Raw genomic sequence first — 17,642 nt, 5'->3', positions numbered from 1 at the left:
GTAATCGATTTTATGTACACTAAGCCATGATATCCTGGAAGGAAGTAAGAGAGTATCAGTAATGAGCTTACTTGTACACTTCTTCGGCTTTTTCCTTCACTTTTGACTGGTCGCCATATTTTAAATCTTCACAAGCTTCCCAGAATCCTAGGTTTTCACCTGGAGTGGAAGTCAATATACAGAATTAGACACAGTGTGTTTAGACACATTTAATCCAAATAAGAGTTGCAGGAGCCAAAGTCTATCCCAGCAGAACTGGTCATATGGCAGGAGACAGACACGGTGCTAATCCAGCACAAACCAGTTCCAACTGGCCAATGAACCAGTGCTGCACATGCATAGAAGGAGAAGGTAAAACATGGACTCAGTCCCAGCATACTGAATGTGAGCGGCAGCAGCGCTAACCACTGCACCACTGAATCACCCCAGAAGTGAACTATTACTCGAAATATCATATGGTGTGAAGTCATTACAGGAACGTAGGGACAAACTGAAGTGGTAAATTATTTTTACTAGCCTGAGGGACAATCTTCTAATTTTTGTCAAGCTCTGAAACTGTGGAGCATTCATTGTAAGTTTATAACCAGGGGAGCAGAAGGGGACAAGACAGAGGGCTTTGTGTCCTGTGCTTGTCTGCGGTTTGGTACGCTTTTGGCATTATGTCAAGTTAGAACATATTTCTTTGTGGAGCCATTCATATCGATGTAACAAAAATGACTGTCATACAAATCCAATGCTAAATATACAATAAATAGCACAATAAATCTCAATTTACTTTGTAAAGACTCTCAGTCATACCCTACAGAGAGCTGCCAACAGAATATTAGCTCCTTTGTCACCATTTTAGCTGTCATTTTAACTCTGAGTGGTTGTCTCTGGTTAATTGTACTTTTCTTGGGACCAATCTGACCCTCAAAGGTCATTCAAAAAGATAATTCCCCCTAATATAATATATAGTATATCAAATACACACAAAAGTAAAGATTTAAAACTAAATGTCCTCATTCTTTTTCCCTGCTCATACTAGTGGACACATACACTAATTATACCTTGGAGTTTATTTTTCCATCTATTTAAATATTTATTCTAATACTTTCAGCTTTAGAAATTAATAATCGCTACAAGGAACCAAACTGAAATTCATTTATAAAAGCTTTAGTACTATAAAGTCAAAGAGGAGTGTGGTTGAATGATTGGATGAGTGGGGGTTGCATTATCTTTGTGACTTTTCCCAAGAAAGGACAAACAAAACTTACAGTTCTCAAACCACTTCTAATGTAGGGTCATGGGAGGCCAGCGTCAGCGTCATGCAAATACCACACCAACAGTGACAAGACAACAACTCCATGAGGCACTCGTACTATTCAACGTGCCAGAGCCTTTCTAAAGTTTTTGACTACTGGAGATCTCGACAATTTACCACTGAACTCTTTCCTTAAGAATAGCTGGAAGTCTTGACGACCTCTGGGATCTCTAATCAACTCTCTGAAGTTAAATGTCCAGCGTTCCACACGAAGCTTTGTTGGGGTCTCCACCCTGTACAAAAGAAACATAATTTCACTCTCATTAATTTCTAAGTTCATTCACATCAATAAAAACAAGTAGAGTTCTTTGGTCATGTCCACAGATTCAGGCCAGATTACACATAACCATACCAGTAACATGAGGGCCACATCAGTACCTTCTTGACAAGAGCAGGCCATTCAGCTCAACATAGCTTGTTGTTTCACAGTCACCTAAGCTTTCTTAAAAAGACCTGAAGGTATCTCATTCTGTGTAGATTGCTAAAGTTGTTACTGCTGCTACTTTAGAACTCCATGAAACTTGATATGCATCTCAGCCTGTTGATGGTCTTTGATGAGATTGTCCATTCTCCCCATGTCGGCATGGGTTTTTCATCCATATCTCAAAGCTATGTGCATTTCTCCTAAAACTGTTTCAGTGTTCATATGTGTGGAACTGTGTGCTGTGACTGCCTCACAACACATCCACGGTTGGCTCCTGTTGAAGCTCTGACTATGTACGAGAGACTTTCAAAAAGTTTCCGCACTTTTTTTTAACTCTATTTATTAAACATTTCAAAAACAAATTACATCACTTTACTACATAGTCACCATCCTTCGTGATGCAATTTTCCATCAGCAAAAAATGTTTTTGGTGGAGCGCATTGCCACTGGTGCTTCTTTCACATCAGGGTTCTTTCTTCATTCCTCACGGTCTTGGCTGTAGCTGAACGTTCGAAGCGCTCTGCATCCGTCACACTAGCATGGCCATTTTCGAACATTTCAATCCACTCATAGACAACTCTACGAGAGAGAACATTATCCCCATACTAAGCACACATGCGGATATGAATTTGTGCTCCCGGCACACCTTCTGCCCACAAAAAGCAGACAGAACACCGATCCTGTTTGGTGCAATTTATAAGTTTCACAGCCATCTTCACCACAGGGTGACAACTCTTATACTAAACTACAAGGGCAGCTGGCTTGCCAGACAGAACTAGTCACATGACACTCTCAGACACAACCAATTACTACTCCTCTCGCCTTCACCATTTTCAACGAAAATATCAAAGTGAGGTAACTTTTTGAACGTCCCTTGTAGTATGACATGCAACACTTCCGTAGATGAGTGGTTCTCAAGTTGAGTTCTGTAGGCCTCTGTGCTTGTGGGTTTTTTGTTCCAACCAGTTTCATAATCAGTGAGTGAGCTTCTCCCTAACTGATCCCATTATTTCTTTAGCTGATCTTTTTTCCCTTCAAAATGTCTCTTTGTTATTTATCCTTGTTTGTATTTTAATACAGGTAGTCATTGACTTACGACCATTGGACCTAAAACTGCTACCGCGACTCACAGGCAAACAACATTCATCTTGATCTCAGTTTATTACCTGCAGCAGTTTCGACTATGTTCAGTTACACTTGTCTTACAATTACAGGAAAAAAGGCAATTGATCTTGACATAAAATGAAATTGATCAAGCAGTATGAGGATGGAGAGAAAGCGAATCTGATCACATGTGACTTTAAGTTATCCCATTGTAACCGATCTCCACCACATGTGTTGTACTGCTGCACTCTGGCTTTGAATCTGGTTAACATCCGAAGCTTCTGCGTTGTGACTCACTATGTGCCTCTTCGTGCAAACCACCATGAAGGGGTAATGAAACCACACTGAACTTCTTTCTCTATTAATGTTTATTACACTGCACAACAAAGTTTTTGCTTCTTGAACACTGTTGGGTGTTTCTTATAGATTTTTGGGTGCTGATCATGAATATCACATCAAAATTTACCCATCATGTACCGTTTCAGAGAAATCTTCAGTTTTTCATGATTTTTTCTAAAATTTGTATCCAAATATTTTCGCTCCCGTAAGTGACTTATCAACAACGGTTTGTGCAGCCTGGCCATGTCCAGGCATGGAATCAGGCCAGGTTGGAAGCTGTTCTGTGGAAGTTGACATCCTGGGCGTGCATGGGCAGGTCTGAATGAGCTTGACGCTGTCTCAGCATGTTATAAAGGTGGCTTGCATACACGGATCCTGCTCATTTGGTTAATATAGACAGTCAGTGTGTATGTATAGCATCAGTATAGTAAAGTCTAGTATCTGTAGCAATATAACAGTAAGTAAGCTTGTTGCTATAGATGTGTTGGTATCAGGCGATACAGTATGTCTTGTCAATGTCGTAACAGCTGCAATACATTCTGCTATATCTGTGGCGAATATACACTTGCACCTCAGAGATGCTGGATGAATGCTCTTGTGAAGAAAGCTCATCATCTGTATTTCAGCTGCAAAATTAGTGATCAAGACAAGGAATGGGCGCCTCACATTTGCTGTGTGACATGTGCTGTCAGTCTGAGAGCCTGGCTCAGAGGCACTCGAAAGACGATGCCGTTTGCTGTTCCGATGATATGGTGAGAACAGAAAGACCATGTGACAGACTGTTACTTCTGTTTGACTAATGTGTCTGGTTTCTCTGCCAAAAACAAGAAGTCAATTGAATATCCTAATCTGCCTTCAGCAATGAGACCCGTGCCACATGACGACAGTCTTCCAATTCCGAAAACCACCAGAGGATTGGACCTTAGACGAACCAGATGAAGAAACTGCAATGCAGGGTCCTGACAGTGACACTGACCCGGATTTTGAACCATGCTCATCAGGCGATCCACATCTGATAACACAGTCTGAATTGAACGATTTGATCAGAGATTTGGGTCTGTCAAAAGCAAAAGCCGAGCTGTTGGGTTTGAGACTGCAGGAATGGTATTTGCTGTCACCAGGTATGAAAATGTCTGTGTTTCGAGGCCGACATCATGATATAACCACATTTTTTGCACAAGTCAACAGTCTTTGTTTCTGTTGTGATATTGAAGGATTGTTCTCGGCCTTGGGTTGTGATCACAACCCGGAAGAGTGGTGTTTCTTCATTGATTCGTCAATGTTAAGCCTGAAAGTTGTTCTGCTACACAATGGCAACGTTTATCCTTCAGTACCTGTTGGCTATGCAGCACACATGAAAGAAATGTATGAGAATATGGAGCTGTTGCTGATGCACGTCCAGTATAGCATGTACAACTGGAATATCTGTGGAGATCTTAAAGTTGTTGCTCTGTTACTAGGACTGTAGCTCGGCTATACAAAGTACTGTTGTTTCATCTGTGAATGGGACAGCCATGCCAAAGAGCCGCACTATTCTCGACAGAACTGGCCACTCCGTAAAAAGTTAGTTCCAGGACAGAAAAGTGTGGCACATGAATCGCTTGTCGACCCGGCATAGATATTTTTGCCTCCTCTTCACATAAAACTGGGACTCATGAAGAATTTCATGAAAGCTCTGAACAAGGAATGCGAAGGTGTTCGTTATTTAAGATAGATGTTCCCAAGAATAACTGATGCCAAGATCAAAGAGGGCATTTTGGTTGGCCCCCAGATCAGACATGTTATGAGTGACAAGCGGTTTGAAGATCTGTTAGTTGGGCCAGAAAAAATTGCCTGGAAAGCCTTCAAAGACATTGTTGACAATTTTCTGGGCAATTACAGAGCCCCAAACCACATTCAGCTGGTAGACAATCTTCTCAAAGCATACAAGACAATGAAGTGCGACATGTCACTCAAGATTCATTTCTTCCACTCACACTTGGACTTCTTCCCCGCAAATCTCGGTTGTGTCAGTGACGAACACGGTGAAAGGTTTCACCAGGACATTGCTACGATGGAGAAACGATACCAGGGCAACTGGAATCCGTCAATGCTTGCTGACTACTGTTGGACACTGCAACGTGATGAACCAGACATTAAATACAAAAGAAAATCAGGAGCAAAACACTTTTAATTCTTTTGAATTTAATAGCTTATGCAAAACATACGTGTGGCTAAATACGTTATTGTCAGTAAACATATAAATGTCTATTTCCCAGAATTCCTACGTGATGCAGTAAAACCAAAACTATATTTGTGCATACCCAGTAGGTACCTGTCACAATCAGCAAAAACTTTTCAGGAAGCAAAACGTTTCAAAAAAATTGTTGTGCAGTGTTATTAACATGCTAAAAAGGTAAAATGTATAATGTTTCAATGTATAATTATATAAAATATTTTTATGCTTTCTATGTGTAAGGATTCATATTTAATTACATTAAACTGCATTAACCACATAATTTGGATGCTCATATCTGAACTTGCCCTGGGTCATACTCTTTTGATTTTTGGCCTTTCTTTAAGTTTTGAATTTAGTATTTTACTATGGTTTATTGTCTTTTATTCTATTTAATGCTTTGTATATCCTGTATCAATCTGTTTTATTGTTCTATTCAGGAAACATTTGCATCCAATGTTACATAAACCTGCTCTTTCTTTCTGAGACTCTGTGAAGTGCCTTGAGCATGTAAAGGCGCTATATAAATACAATGTAGTTTTATTATTATTAAGCAGAGGCCCTTAAGTCATGTACTGTAATTTAGTAGCTAAGTTGTAGCTAATTAGTAAGTTTTATTTTAATCTAGTTATTGGTATAAATAAAGGATAAAGCCACCAGTGACCTCCATGTTGCTCTACTTTTTGATTTCCTTGCCCATAATCCTTTTCTCGTGTGTAGCCATCTGCTCTCCATTCTCTCATTTCTCATACCTGATAGTTTGATGACTAGGCTCTCATGGAGTTTTGTATCAGGTCTGTATTATGCACATTCCAGTAAATTCAAATACTTTTTATGCTTTCTCATAAATCTCTTAAAGTTAAGTGAAAATTAATATTCCCTGCCTAAACCTATTTGAACTGGGCAGAAGGTTCTCTTCTGGTCTTTTATAGTTGGCTTTTGTTAATTTATGCTGCCAGACCGACTTTATTTTTTTCCATTCAACACTCGTTGATCCTTTGAGAAAGTGCTTGAAGTTGTCTTCGTCTTCTCTCTGACATTTCAATGCACTTTGACATTAAAAGGAACACTTTAGATTCCATCTGTCTGAATGTTCAGCCAAAAATAGAAGCAGCCACTTATCATGGGCACACTGCAACAGTGTGTGATGAACCAATGGCAAAAATCACATTTCTTGGCTAAAAATGATCTGTTTCAACAAGGCAGTATGGAGTCAATACATTATAAAAGAAGAACATTTGAGGCAAAGTAATCCTTGAATGCTTACAGTGGCATATTCAGCTCCCAGAACTTTGTGTCATCAGTTAGCCAGGGATTGCTGGGCAGGCAACCAGACATGATGGGGTCGTGCTTTAAATACTGTTCACTATATTTTACAATCCTAGGTAAAAAGACAAAAACATTTGCTCAAAGGAGTCATATAAATTATTATACAATTATAAAGTGAAGAAAATGCCAGCAAGCATAGCAGGTAAAGTTCAGGTATTATTTGGAGCAGGCCCAGAATTATGCCTGCAGGTCTATTCCCAGCAGAGGGCACCCAAGCACTAACTTGATTTCCATGTCTTTCTCCCCTCTTCTGGATCCTGACAGCCTCTGTGAGAAATTCAACTCAACTGACAGATGTCATGTATTATGATGTTCTAATGTATGTTTATCACCACACAGATTCAGCATCCTGGGTTGGAATCCTGTGCCTGGTTGCTGTTCATGTAAAATTGTCCTCCAGATGCTCCAATGTTCCTCCCTGATCTCCACAGGAATGTACATGAGGTTAAATGGTGACTCAAAACTTAACTCTGTTGAGTGTGAGTGTGGATGTGTGAATGGATGCTATGGTGGACAGGTACCCTATACAGGACTGTTTTCTGTCTAGTGCCCAGTGTTGCTGGTGAGTCAGAGTTATCAGGTTTGAGACTGTTATGTTATCCTTCCATTCATTCATCATTCTATTTTCTAACCCACTTATCGAGTTCAAAACATCAGGGAGATGGATGCTATCCATGCAGTACTGGCCACAAGGTGGAATATAATAATAATAATAATAATAATAATAATAATAATAATAATAATAATAATAATAATAATAATAATTCTTCACATTTGTATTTTGCATTTCTCGTTACTCATTACTAGTGCTTCAGTGAATGGAAAGCTTCTTCATCCACCTGAAAAATGTGACAGCAAGCATTTTTGTACCAGTACGCTCACCACACAGTAGATGTTAGGTGGTGAGCCAATTAGAAACAGGGGATGACTAGGGGGCCAGAATGACCAGGCCGTGGTGGGCAATTTAGCCTGGACATCAGGAAACACCCCATGCTTTACAGTACAAAGGATGTCCAGAGATCTTTTATGACCTCAGAGAGTCAGGACCTCAGTTTTACATCTCATCTGAAGGATGACACCATATTTACAGCACAGTGTCCAAGTCACTGCACTGGGGCATTGGGATACACATTCAGACCACAGGGTATAAGTGCCCCCTGCTGGTCTCACCAACACCTCTTCCAGTAGCAACTCCAACGTTTCCTAAATGGTCCCCCATCCAAGTACTAGATGGGTCTGAACATGTTTAGCTTCAGGTGGGTGACATGTTCTGAAGAGCTTGAATTATGTCTGCCATGGATGGAGTGCCAGTCTGTTGCTGGGCACATTTATGTGCACACACTCATACCATAGTAACCAAGTAAGTGACCGCACATGTTCTTAGAAGATGGGAGGAAACTTGGAGCACCTGCAGACAAACATGGAGAAGATACAGACTTCCCAATGGTAGTACCCAGGAGAGGATCTGAATCCAACTGCAAGGCAGCAGTGTCAATCAATGTGCCACTATTTCACTTATTATCATTATTACTATTATTAAAGGAATTTTAATTTCCTCTTAGGGATAAATAAAGTTAAACTGAATCTTATGTATTACCTAACTCATGTGGTTTGCAGTGGTGGCTAAGAAAACATTTCTAATCTCATGTTCTCTGGGCTTCAGTGGAGGCCAATACCAGATCACAGTAAACAATATAAACACATCCATGAAAAAATGTTTACTTGTCACATAATCTGTACATCAGTCATCCAGTTGTATGCTCACAACAGGCAAAATGCGTTAATTGCTACTAAAATATTGTTACATAAATACTTGTGGAAAATCAGAGAAGCACACTCAGAGGAAATGTGCTCTGTTTGAACTGAAGAGCCGCCTCTTCTCCTAATTCATTGGCTTCATTTCGTGGCAGAGCCTCTCATCTGGGCACATTGCTCTGGTCTTCCAGAAGTATTTTGCAATATTTTATCAAAAAATAATGAATGTGTTTTACAAATTGTGACCATACAACTGGTTGACCTGACGTGTGGGTTGTGCAACCCGAGTAACTTGAGATTTTTACATTGTGTTTTTACATATTTACGGTGGCTCAGCATTGGTCTCCTTAGATAACCATTCTATCAGAAAGTTTGTTATCTCTGTTCTCCAGGAAAACTTGAGATTAAAATTTTTCTGTGCCATCACCAGAATCTACATGGAATAGGAAACAGAAAAAATATATAATTTTTGGGTGAAGCATTCCTTTAATATTTTTGTTATGGTTATTATTATTACAGAAAATAAATTCCTTATTCTGCTTATTTTTTCAGAAAGAAAGAAAACCAAACTGTTGCCTACCCTCCCAGGGAGACTGACGACTTGACCCTTGACCTCATCAGGGACTGCTGGTTGAAGATAATCTGAAGTGAAACAAGACAAGTGTGAGTTTACATTTTATCAGCATTATCCAGCAGGCATTTAGTGAAACAAATCCTGCAAATCATCGGATTAACAGCATGAGGCGTTTTCACTTGTGCTATCTGAAGTAGCTGCGATTGATGATTGATCGAGGTCGGGGACACAAGCACAGGATTTCCTCCCCAAACACACAAATGGCTTTGCTCACAACTAGCACATAGGAACACAAGAGCTGTATGCAATCCGAACAGCAAGTTTATGGACTTCACAACAAAAGACTCGGAAAACACAAAATGCCAGGGTTTGAATTGTAATTTAAAGAGCTGTGAAGCACTACTTTACTATTATTTAGTTATTTGTTTGACATCTTTATCCAATGTAACTTACAACAATTTGAGATATGATTGGTCACTTTTCTTTTGTTTTTCCAATTGGAGTACAGGTAGGTGAAGTGACCTGCTTGTGATCACATAGTGGTGTCAGTAGTGGGATTCAAACCCACAACCTCAGGGTCTAACCACTATGCCTGCCATTTATTTCAACTTCAGCTATCATTTTCACAGACAGCACTCATTGCATCTTTAAACCAGAGCTTTTAATCCAAGTAGCTCTAGAAGAACCTCAGGTTTGCTCACATACTGTATATTGTGCACTTCAGAATACAACTACAGTATATTTAGTATTTAGTGCTCACCAAACCTAACAGCAAATTATTAACTGCAGAACATGCCAAATCACAAAGTCTGGCTTGAACTGGACAAAAAGAACAAACAATGCAGCCATGACTTGAATAATGGATAAAAAGATATTCTTGAACACCTACTGTCTTTGCATAAATTGAAGTTCCCAAAGAACGACACAAGCAACCACCCAGCATTTGTCTGAGAACTTCAAAGAATATGGTAGCATCCCAGCTAGGGTGAAGCCTACAGGCTAAGAGACTTTTGAGTCTAGTGGTTAGTGTGGAGAACGGGATGGAGGACTACATCTGGGATATGATTGACAAGAAAAGGGGCGGAGGAGCTGGAAATGGAGGTGGGGATTTCTGGACAGTTTGAGGGACGATGGGAAGGTGTGGGATATAAAGATTTAGGTACAAGGGAGGATTCCGTATGGAGAACCAGAGTTTTCTTTTACGGTGTCTCTCAGGGCCATGACAACAGATAACTGTAAATAGTTCTAGTTCAATTTCCTTCATTTTTGTTTTACATTCATGTATTTTTCCTAGACTGTTACGAGTAAACTGTTCTACCACCACTTCTTTGCCCAGCCGTGTTTTCCTTATCAAACTGTTTACAGTGAGGTCGCTACAATATACACAAGTGTCCAGGGGCCTCATTTATGAAACTTTGCATATGCACAGAAAGAGGCTCGAAATGTGCATACGCAACTTTTCACTCAAAAGTCAGGATTTATAAAAGAAAACTTGATAGGGGAACGTGCATATATTTATGGCGGCTCTGTTCTGACCTGTACATATGCAACATTTCGGAGAAACTGGGAAATGACGACACCCTTGATCAAGTAGGGAAATGTGGCCAAATCAGATAAATGACGACTTGCACACATTATAATTCAAACCACCGAGCTGTTATTATAATGGGTGCTGATGTAAGAAACATTTTACACCTCAAATGTGATGAAGTTGATGCACAGACTAGACTGTATTTTAGTTCCCTTTTAAGAGGACAAATGCTGCGTATTTACACTGAAAATCTTTTTTTTTTTCATCAGTTAACACTACTTGTTGTCACTTCTCAGTGAGCTGACTGACAGCAGAGGTGTGTAGTAACGAGTTACATTTACTTCGTTACATTTACTTGAGTAACTTTTAAAAAAAATTGTACTTCTAAGAGTAGTTTTACTGCACCATACTTTTTACTTTTACTTGAGTACATCTATGAAGAAGAACCGCTACTCTTACTCCGCTACATTGGGCAACACTCGACTTGTTACTTTTTGCCATTTACACATTAGATCCGCTATATTTATGCCAGAGAGAAGTCGCCAGTGGATATACTGCATGACTGCTTCACCAATCAGACGTAGCAACAATAATCACATGACTATGTTTCACCAATCAGACTTAGCAGCAATAATCACATGACTCCGTTTCACCAATCAGACATAGCCATGCAGTCACATGACCACACACAAACTTCCTGCGTCTGCAGACTGTGAGAGACTTTTTAGTCATGCGGGGCTCCTGTTCACTGCTAGACGGTCACAGTTTCACTGCAAGAACCTTGAGAGGCAACTCCTGCTGAAGCTTAACCATCACTTCACTGAGTGAAGAACAAGCACGTTTTAACCAGACATGCACAGACACAGACAGTCATGGTAAAGTGAGACTTCTTGCACGTGCACAAGCTGCCTTGTTCTAATGTTATTTTCTATCAGCTGTGCTATTTGGAGGGCAAGTGTGTGATGATGCCAGTCCCCTACAGACTCCCTCTTCCCACATGGGAGTCTGCTGAACCCACACCGTCGATAGTTATGACCAAGATGAGCTGACATATGAGGATAATTCACTGATGAGGCCAGAGGATGGTGGAAAAAGTGCTCAAGTGCTTTTATTAAAAACCAGTCAAAACAAAAGTAAAATCAACAAAAGTGTCAATGGTGCAGTGTTCTAAAAAACAGTACATATATCAATCCATAAAAATCATTGTGAAAAGTGGGTATAAAAAAATCAATGCATAAATCCATTAAAAATCTGAGGTTAAAATGCAGACTAATGCCTGATCTCAGCCCACCTCCTTTTCAATCTCCCCGGCTCACCCATTGCTCGCGTAGCCGGCAGAGACTCAGCAGCCACGAGCTCCTTTTGGCCGACCTCCGTCTTGGTTGCCTCCAGGCATCAAGGCCAGACCGATCCGAGGTCGGCTCTCCTCCCTTCTTCCTTCGCGCTCACGTGGTCACACCTCGGAAGCCTAGGGAGGGCACCTGCCTTGCTCACCACACTCCACCTGAATGTTCAGGGGGGCGAACTAGCTCTTAGAGCGCCACAGCTAACGCTCTTTCATGGGGCCCTAGCTCGCACTGCTTCTTCCCAACTGGTGGCCAGATCGTTGTTCCCAAGCCTGCCTTTCATGTATTTTAACTTTTTTTCTTTTCTCCTTTTCTTTGATTATCCCTTTTTTTTGTGCCGACCCGTATATATACACTCCTGTCTCCGTGGGCCTTAATCACACGCTGCAGGAAGCCAATGAAGCAATTGAGGATGATTGCACCCGTATGTGCAGGTGTGACTCGCACTACCTCATTAACTCCCCGCGGTCATGCAATTACGCCTACGGAGAGTGACACGGCTTTATGGATTTGAAACTGGCTACACCACAAAGTGAATATACAGTATTCTACTGTCAGTGTACAGTATATCTTGTCCCTGTAAGTAGTTTGCATTGTTCAAACATACATGTTACCTACTGTACGTATCGGCTTCAAAAGCTTTGTTGTGAAAAACTGAGATTTGGAACTTTGTGTTATTTGTGCATCTTTATTTTGTAAAGATGTTATTTATTTTTACTCATTTTTTATTTTATTATTTGGAAATAGCAGAATTTGCACATTATTTTATATTTTTGTCTGTCTTATTACAATATTTCTAAAAAATAAATCATTTATTATGTTCAAACAGTTACTCAGTACTTGAGTAGTCTTTTCACCAAATACTTTTTTACTCTTACTTGAGTAATTTTTTGGATGACTACATTTTACTTCTACTTGAGTGATATTATTTTGAAGCAATGCTACTCTTACTTAAGTATAATTTTTGGCTACTCTACCCACCTCTGACTGACAGGTCAGGAATATCTCAGCCAGGTTTTAGTCTGCCATGCTTGCTGTGTATGAAGCCTTTAACTGACCAATGAAGTGCAACATCCAGTTTTCATATTGTGTGGGTACATACAGGGCCGTCTTAACACCATTATAAGCAGTGCACTGGGACCCTTACCTACACAACCACTCAGCAAGTCACAACATACATAGATTAGTATGGAGTCTCGGGCAACTGCCCAGAGTGCCCATGCGTTAAGGCGGCCCTGGGTGCATATACATATAACATAACATGTTACCAACATAAAAAGGACTTTTTGCAACAATGTCAGTTTTCCGATTGCAATCAGAACACTTTAATGCATTCATATTATGATAAGAGCACCTACAGAGAATGAAGCAAGGTTTCTTTTCTAAGCAGGGTGAAATCCTTTTTGGGAACAAAAGAAACTTTGTTACATTTGGTCCCCAGCAGTGTGACAATTTTTTTTTCTTCTCCTCTTTTTTGGTGGATGATTTGCACTGAGGGATTAGTTTTCTCTATACAAACTAAAATCTCTTACTGATTGCATTCCTACTGAGTCCTGCGATTTGGGAAGACCGGTAAGAAGCAGTATCATTTTTTTTTCTGTTCTATTTCCTGGTACTTATGGACTTTTAAGATTAAGTTTTTTTATTTGAATGTTGTGAAGCTTTGTTAAAGATGTCTTGTGCGCGTTAAGATGTCTATAGGAACTGATTTAGCTAACTCAGGGGATATTTTAAGTGACTTCTGGAGAATGACAGAGGCTCAGCTACCACACAGTTCCCATTTGTTCCCTATTGCCTTGCCTCCTGTTTTAAAGGTGATGGGTCTGAATCGTTTACAAGTTGGGCACGGCAGTTTAAAGTGACTATTGTAGCACTGCTCTCTTTGCCTGCATCTGAGCTACAGCCACTGTTAGCAGCTCGGCTTCCTACACGTTTATCAGAAACTTTTGTATAGGGATAGTCTCCCCACAGTTTTACAAAAAGATCACACTGCAGTTTCATCTAAGCCAGTGGCAGTCAACCTGGTCCCTACTGCCCACTAGTGGGCGTTCCAGCTTTCATGGTGGGCGGTAGCGGAGCAACCAAACGGCGCTGCGATTACATACTATTATCGCCCAAAAACTAGCAGTTCGTCATTTTATTACCCCGTAGACAAAGAACTCCATGGTTCGACGCTTCTTTCTATGACAGAAACTGCCGGATAATGGAGACACCAATTAACTCATATTTTCGTCTCGATTCCCGGATTTTAGGATAATAGGGTGACATTCTAGGAACCCCCCCTTGGACTGCCAAAACTAGCCGATGTCTCGCTACTTCGCCCCGATCACAAAGAAGTGATGCCATTGGCCAACACCCGCTACATAAAATTTTATAAAATGCACAACCACGGATACTCACTAATTTAGTCTCGTCTGGACAAACTTTCGCTCAACCACGGCACTTGTAACGTCCGGCAATCCTCAACTTAGAGGTACCCAGCATTTGTTATTCTGTCAACACATTCATCATTTCAACGTACGAGGAGCTACGATTACTACATCCCGATCCTGACTCCCAGCGGCTGTTGTTGGATCCACATATCTTTCAACATTACGGTCTGACGAAAACCTCACGGAATCGTGATAGCCAGCGCCATGAGTGACCATCCACGTCCAATGTACGCTGTGCTGTCCAGCAACCGGAACGCCTGATCCTGCCTGACCAACGCCAGGAGACGAGAAGGACGTCTCGCATACCGGATCGGAAAAGCACATAGCCTTCCAAAAGTCGCGACCACGCAACAGACTTCAAGCGCATAAGTTTTGTTCACGTTACATAAGTGAAGCTAAATCGTTACGTAATTGAAACTAAAGTCAGTACGTAGTTAGATTTCTGAGAGCAAGCATGTGCTTACAGCTTCAAACAAAATATTGTGAAATATCGTGAGCCCATGTCTCAAAAAAGAAATATGCACGCGGCTATTCGCCAGAGTATCTGAAGATAGGTTTCATAGAATCTGTTGAAAATAAATAACATCCAATGTGTTTATTGTGCCATAAAACATTATCCAATGAGGCAATGAAGCCAAGTCGATTGCGAGAACATCTTTCAACAAAGCATCCAAATGACAAGGACAAGCCCATTGAATATTTTCAGGAAATATATAAAAAATTTCAAAATCGTTCAACTATCGTTGCATCATTTAAGAAACAACATACAACGAATGAAGATGGATTAATTGCCACTTATCGCATTTCACAATTAATTGCAAAAAGTGGTAAAAGCTATAATATTGGAGAAACTGTAATAATACCCTCTATAAAAGAATTTATCTCAACAGTAATACATCAGGATATACCTCAAATTTTAAAAACGTTGCCCCTAAGCGATAGCACAGTAAAGCGACGAATTGATGAAATGGCAGTTAATGTTGAAAACAAACTTATAAGTTTTCTCCAAAACTCTTCATTTTCCATGCAATTGGACGAATCTACCATTGCAGATAATGATGCTTTTTTAATGGCATATGTACGCTATTTTGATGAAAACAATATATTACGAGAAGAAATGCTATACGCAATAAATCTCATCACAGATACAAAAGGATTATCAATATTTAATACTGTGAGAACGTACTTTACAAAAAATAATATTCCTTTGAATAATATTGTTGCATGCGCTACTGATGGAGCACCATCATTGGTAGGTCGCTATCGTGGATTTGTTGCTTATTTGAAGCAGGAAATGCCAGATGTTTTATGTATTCATTGTGTGGTGCACAGACAACATCTTGTAGGAAAACATCTAAGTACAAGTCTCCATTCATCATTAACTATAATAATTCAAGCCGTTAACAAGATCAAATCCAACGCAAAGAATGATAGAATGTTTCGGCAGCTTTGCCAGGACAATAATGAAGATTTTATTAAGTTACTTTTGCACACAGAAGTTCGGTGGCTGTCAAAGGGTACATCTTTGGCTAGATTTGTAGCATTATAAGTTAGTGTAATATAATTTTTTGAAAGTAATAATGAGCCCAATCTGTGTCAACAGTTAAAAACAGTAAAGAATGATGCCTTTTACTTGGCAGATACTGTATTTTCAAGAAATTTTATCGATATCAATTTGCAGCTTCAAGGAGCTAATAAAACTCTTATAGGTTGCCAAAGTATTGTGCTATTATTTATTGACAAACTTGAACTACTTCATCATAATCTATTGAAGAGAGAATTTCATCAGTTTCCTCAATTATCATCTATAAAAGATGATGTAACTCCAGAGGATACTGACAGATTCAGTAGCCACCTCAACGAACTTAAATTGGACATGGAAAAACGATCTGAAGATATTTTGAAATTGAAGGTATATGACTGGATGAAAAATCCTTTTACTGCAAATATTGAAGAGGCTGATACAACTTGCCAAGAAGAACTGTTAAAAATTAGATATGATGAAGAAAGTAAACATAAATTTGACAGTGGTGGATATGAAAACCTATGGCAAAATAAAAAAATGCCAGTCTTATATCCAAATATGTGGAAAATGGTATTCAGTTTATTGATACCTTTCCCTACCTCATATCTTGTGGAATCAGGATTTAGTGCTGTTAATCATATTATGACCAAAGAAAGAAACCGCCTGAATATTTCCGAAAGGGGAGACCTTCATTTGTTCCTCACAAAAATTGAACCGGATATTCAATATTTAGTTTCCCAGCATCAGCCTCAGGGATTCCACTAATAATTCAATTAACTAATGTAATTTCTATGTATGCAAAGTATAAATAAAAAGATAGATTTAACTATAGTAAGTTGTTTTATAAAGATTTATTCTGCCAAACTTAGTGAAAATCCGACATAAAGTACTTGGTAAATAATTATTATTATATGCTTTAACTTGCTGTAACTCTGCTTTATAAATTTTATAAAGTAAAGTTACTTCCCTACTTTATAAATCACCATTACTGTGGAACCGGTGGGCGGTTAGAAAATTTTACTACTAACAGAGATACAAAAGTGGGCGGAAGGTATAAAAAGGTTGACTACCCCTGATCTAAGCTGAAGGATGTTTTTGGGTTTAAACAATTCCTGCCTTTCTTTCAGACCTACATTAATCCTCGTCCACGATAATCTAATGAACGTTTAGAAGTTTAAGGAGCTGAAATAACTTGTGCTTGAGGTGTTTCCAGATTACGGCACTAATGCACAAAATGGTGAGAAATTCTGTCACTTTGTTGCTGGTTTAGATCCCACCTCTGCCATCAAATGTAACAAGGTTTCTTTTCTAAGGTGAATGGAATTCTTTTTAGGAACAAAAGGAACTGGATGGAAGCAGATTTCTATTTTAAAAGAAAAAGGCTGTATTCTCTGCAGCTGTTAGCATGTGGCAGGGCCAAATGAAAAGAATAACCATCTTGCTTCTTCTCACATATCCTCCCAGATCTTGAGTCCTTAACTTTATAAACACTACTTTCTAGCACATTATATCTTAACAGGAAAATGGACATTGCAGGTGTAAATGTAGGTATATACATGTCCCTATTCTAATATTATGAACATTTAGCCTTCTAATTTAATCCTTAAGTGACAACATAGCTTTCACTGGTTTGGTTACCCACAAGCAGTTACATTGTATTAACATGTAAGTCATCTGTAATGCCAAGATAGGACTGACAATCGTCAAGACTACTCTGGCATAATGCCACATGCAAAGGCATTTCCAATTAGAGATTGTCACACAC

General features: G+C 39.5%; 1 protein-coding gene across 2 annotated transcripts in view; it reads right to left on the bottom strand.

Annotated features, from left to right (window-relative positions):
• Window positions 1–17,642, bottom strand: part of LOC114665051 (regulator of G-protein signaling 9-like) — a 200,797-nt gene that overhangs the window by 41,047 nt on the left and 142,108 nt on the right. For both annotated transcript variants that reach the window (XM_028819421.2, XM_028819422.2), the window contains exons 11-14: window positions 9,050–9,111; window positions 6,653–6,766; window positions 1,421–1,536; window positions 72–159 (exon numbers count right to left, since the gene is read on the bottom strand). In XM_028819421.2, coding sequence (XP_028675254.2) covers window positions 72–159; window positions 1,421–1,536; window positions 6,653–6,766; window positions 9,050–9,111 — 380 coding nt within the window. The remainder of the gene's footprint in view (window positions 1–71; window positions 160–1,420; window positions 1,537–6,652; window positions 6,767–9,049; window positions 9,112–17,642) is intronic.

Source organism: Erpetoichthys calabaricus, chromosome 14 (genome assembly GCF_900747795.2).
Source record: "Erpetoichthys calabaricus chromosome 14, fErpCal1.3, whole genome shotgun sequence".
Classification (NCBI taxonomy): Eukaryota; Metazoa; Chordata; class Cladistia; order Polypteriformes; family Polypteridae; genus Erpetoichthys; species Erpetoichthys calabaricus.
The sequence above is the reverse complement of the archived record's forward strand: the minus strand, read 5'-3'. Positions and strand labels throughout refer to the sequence as shown.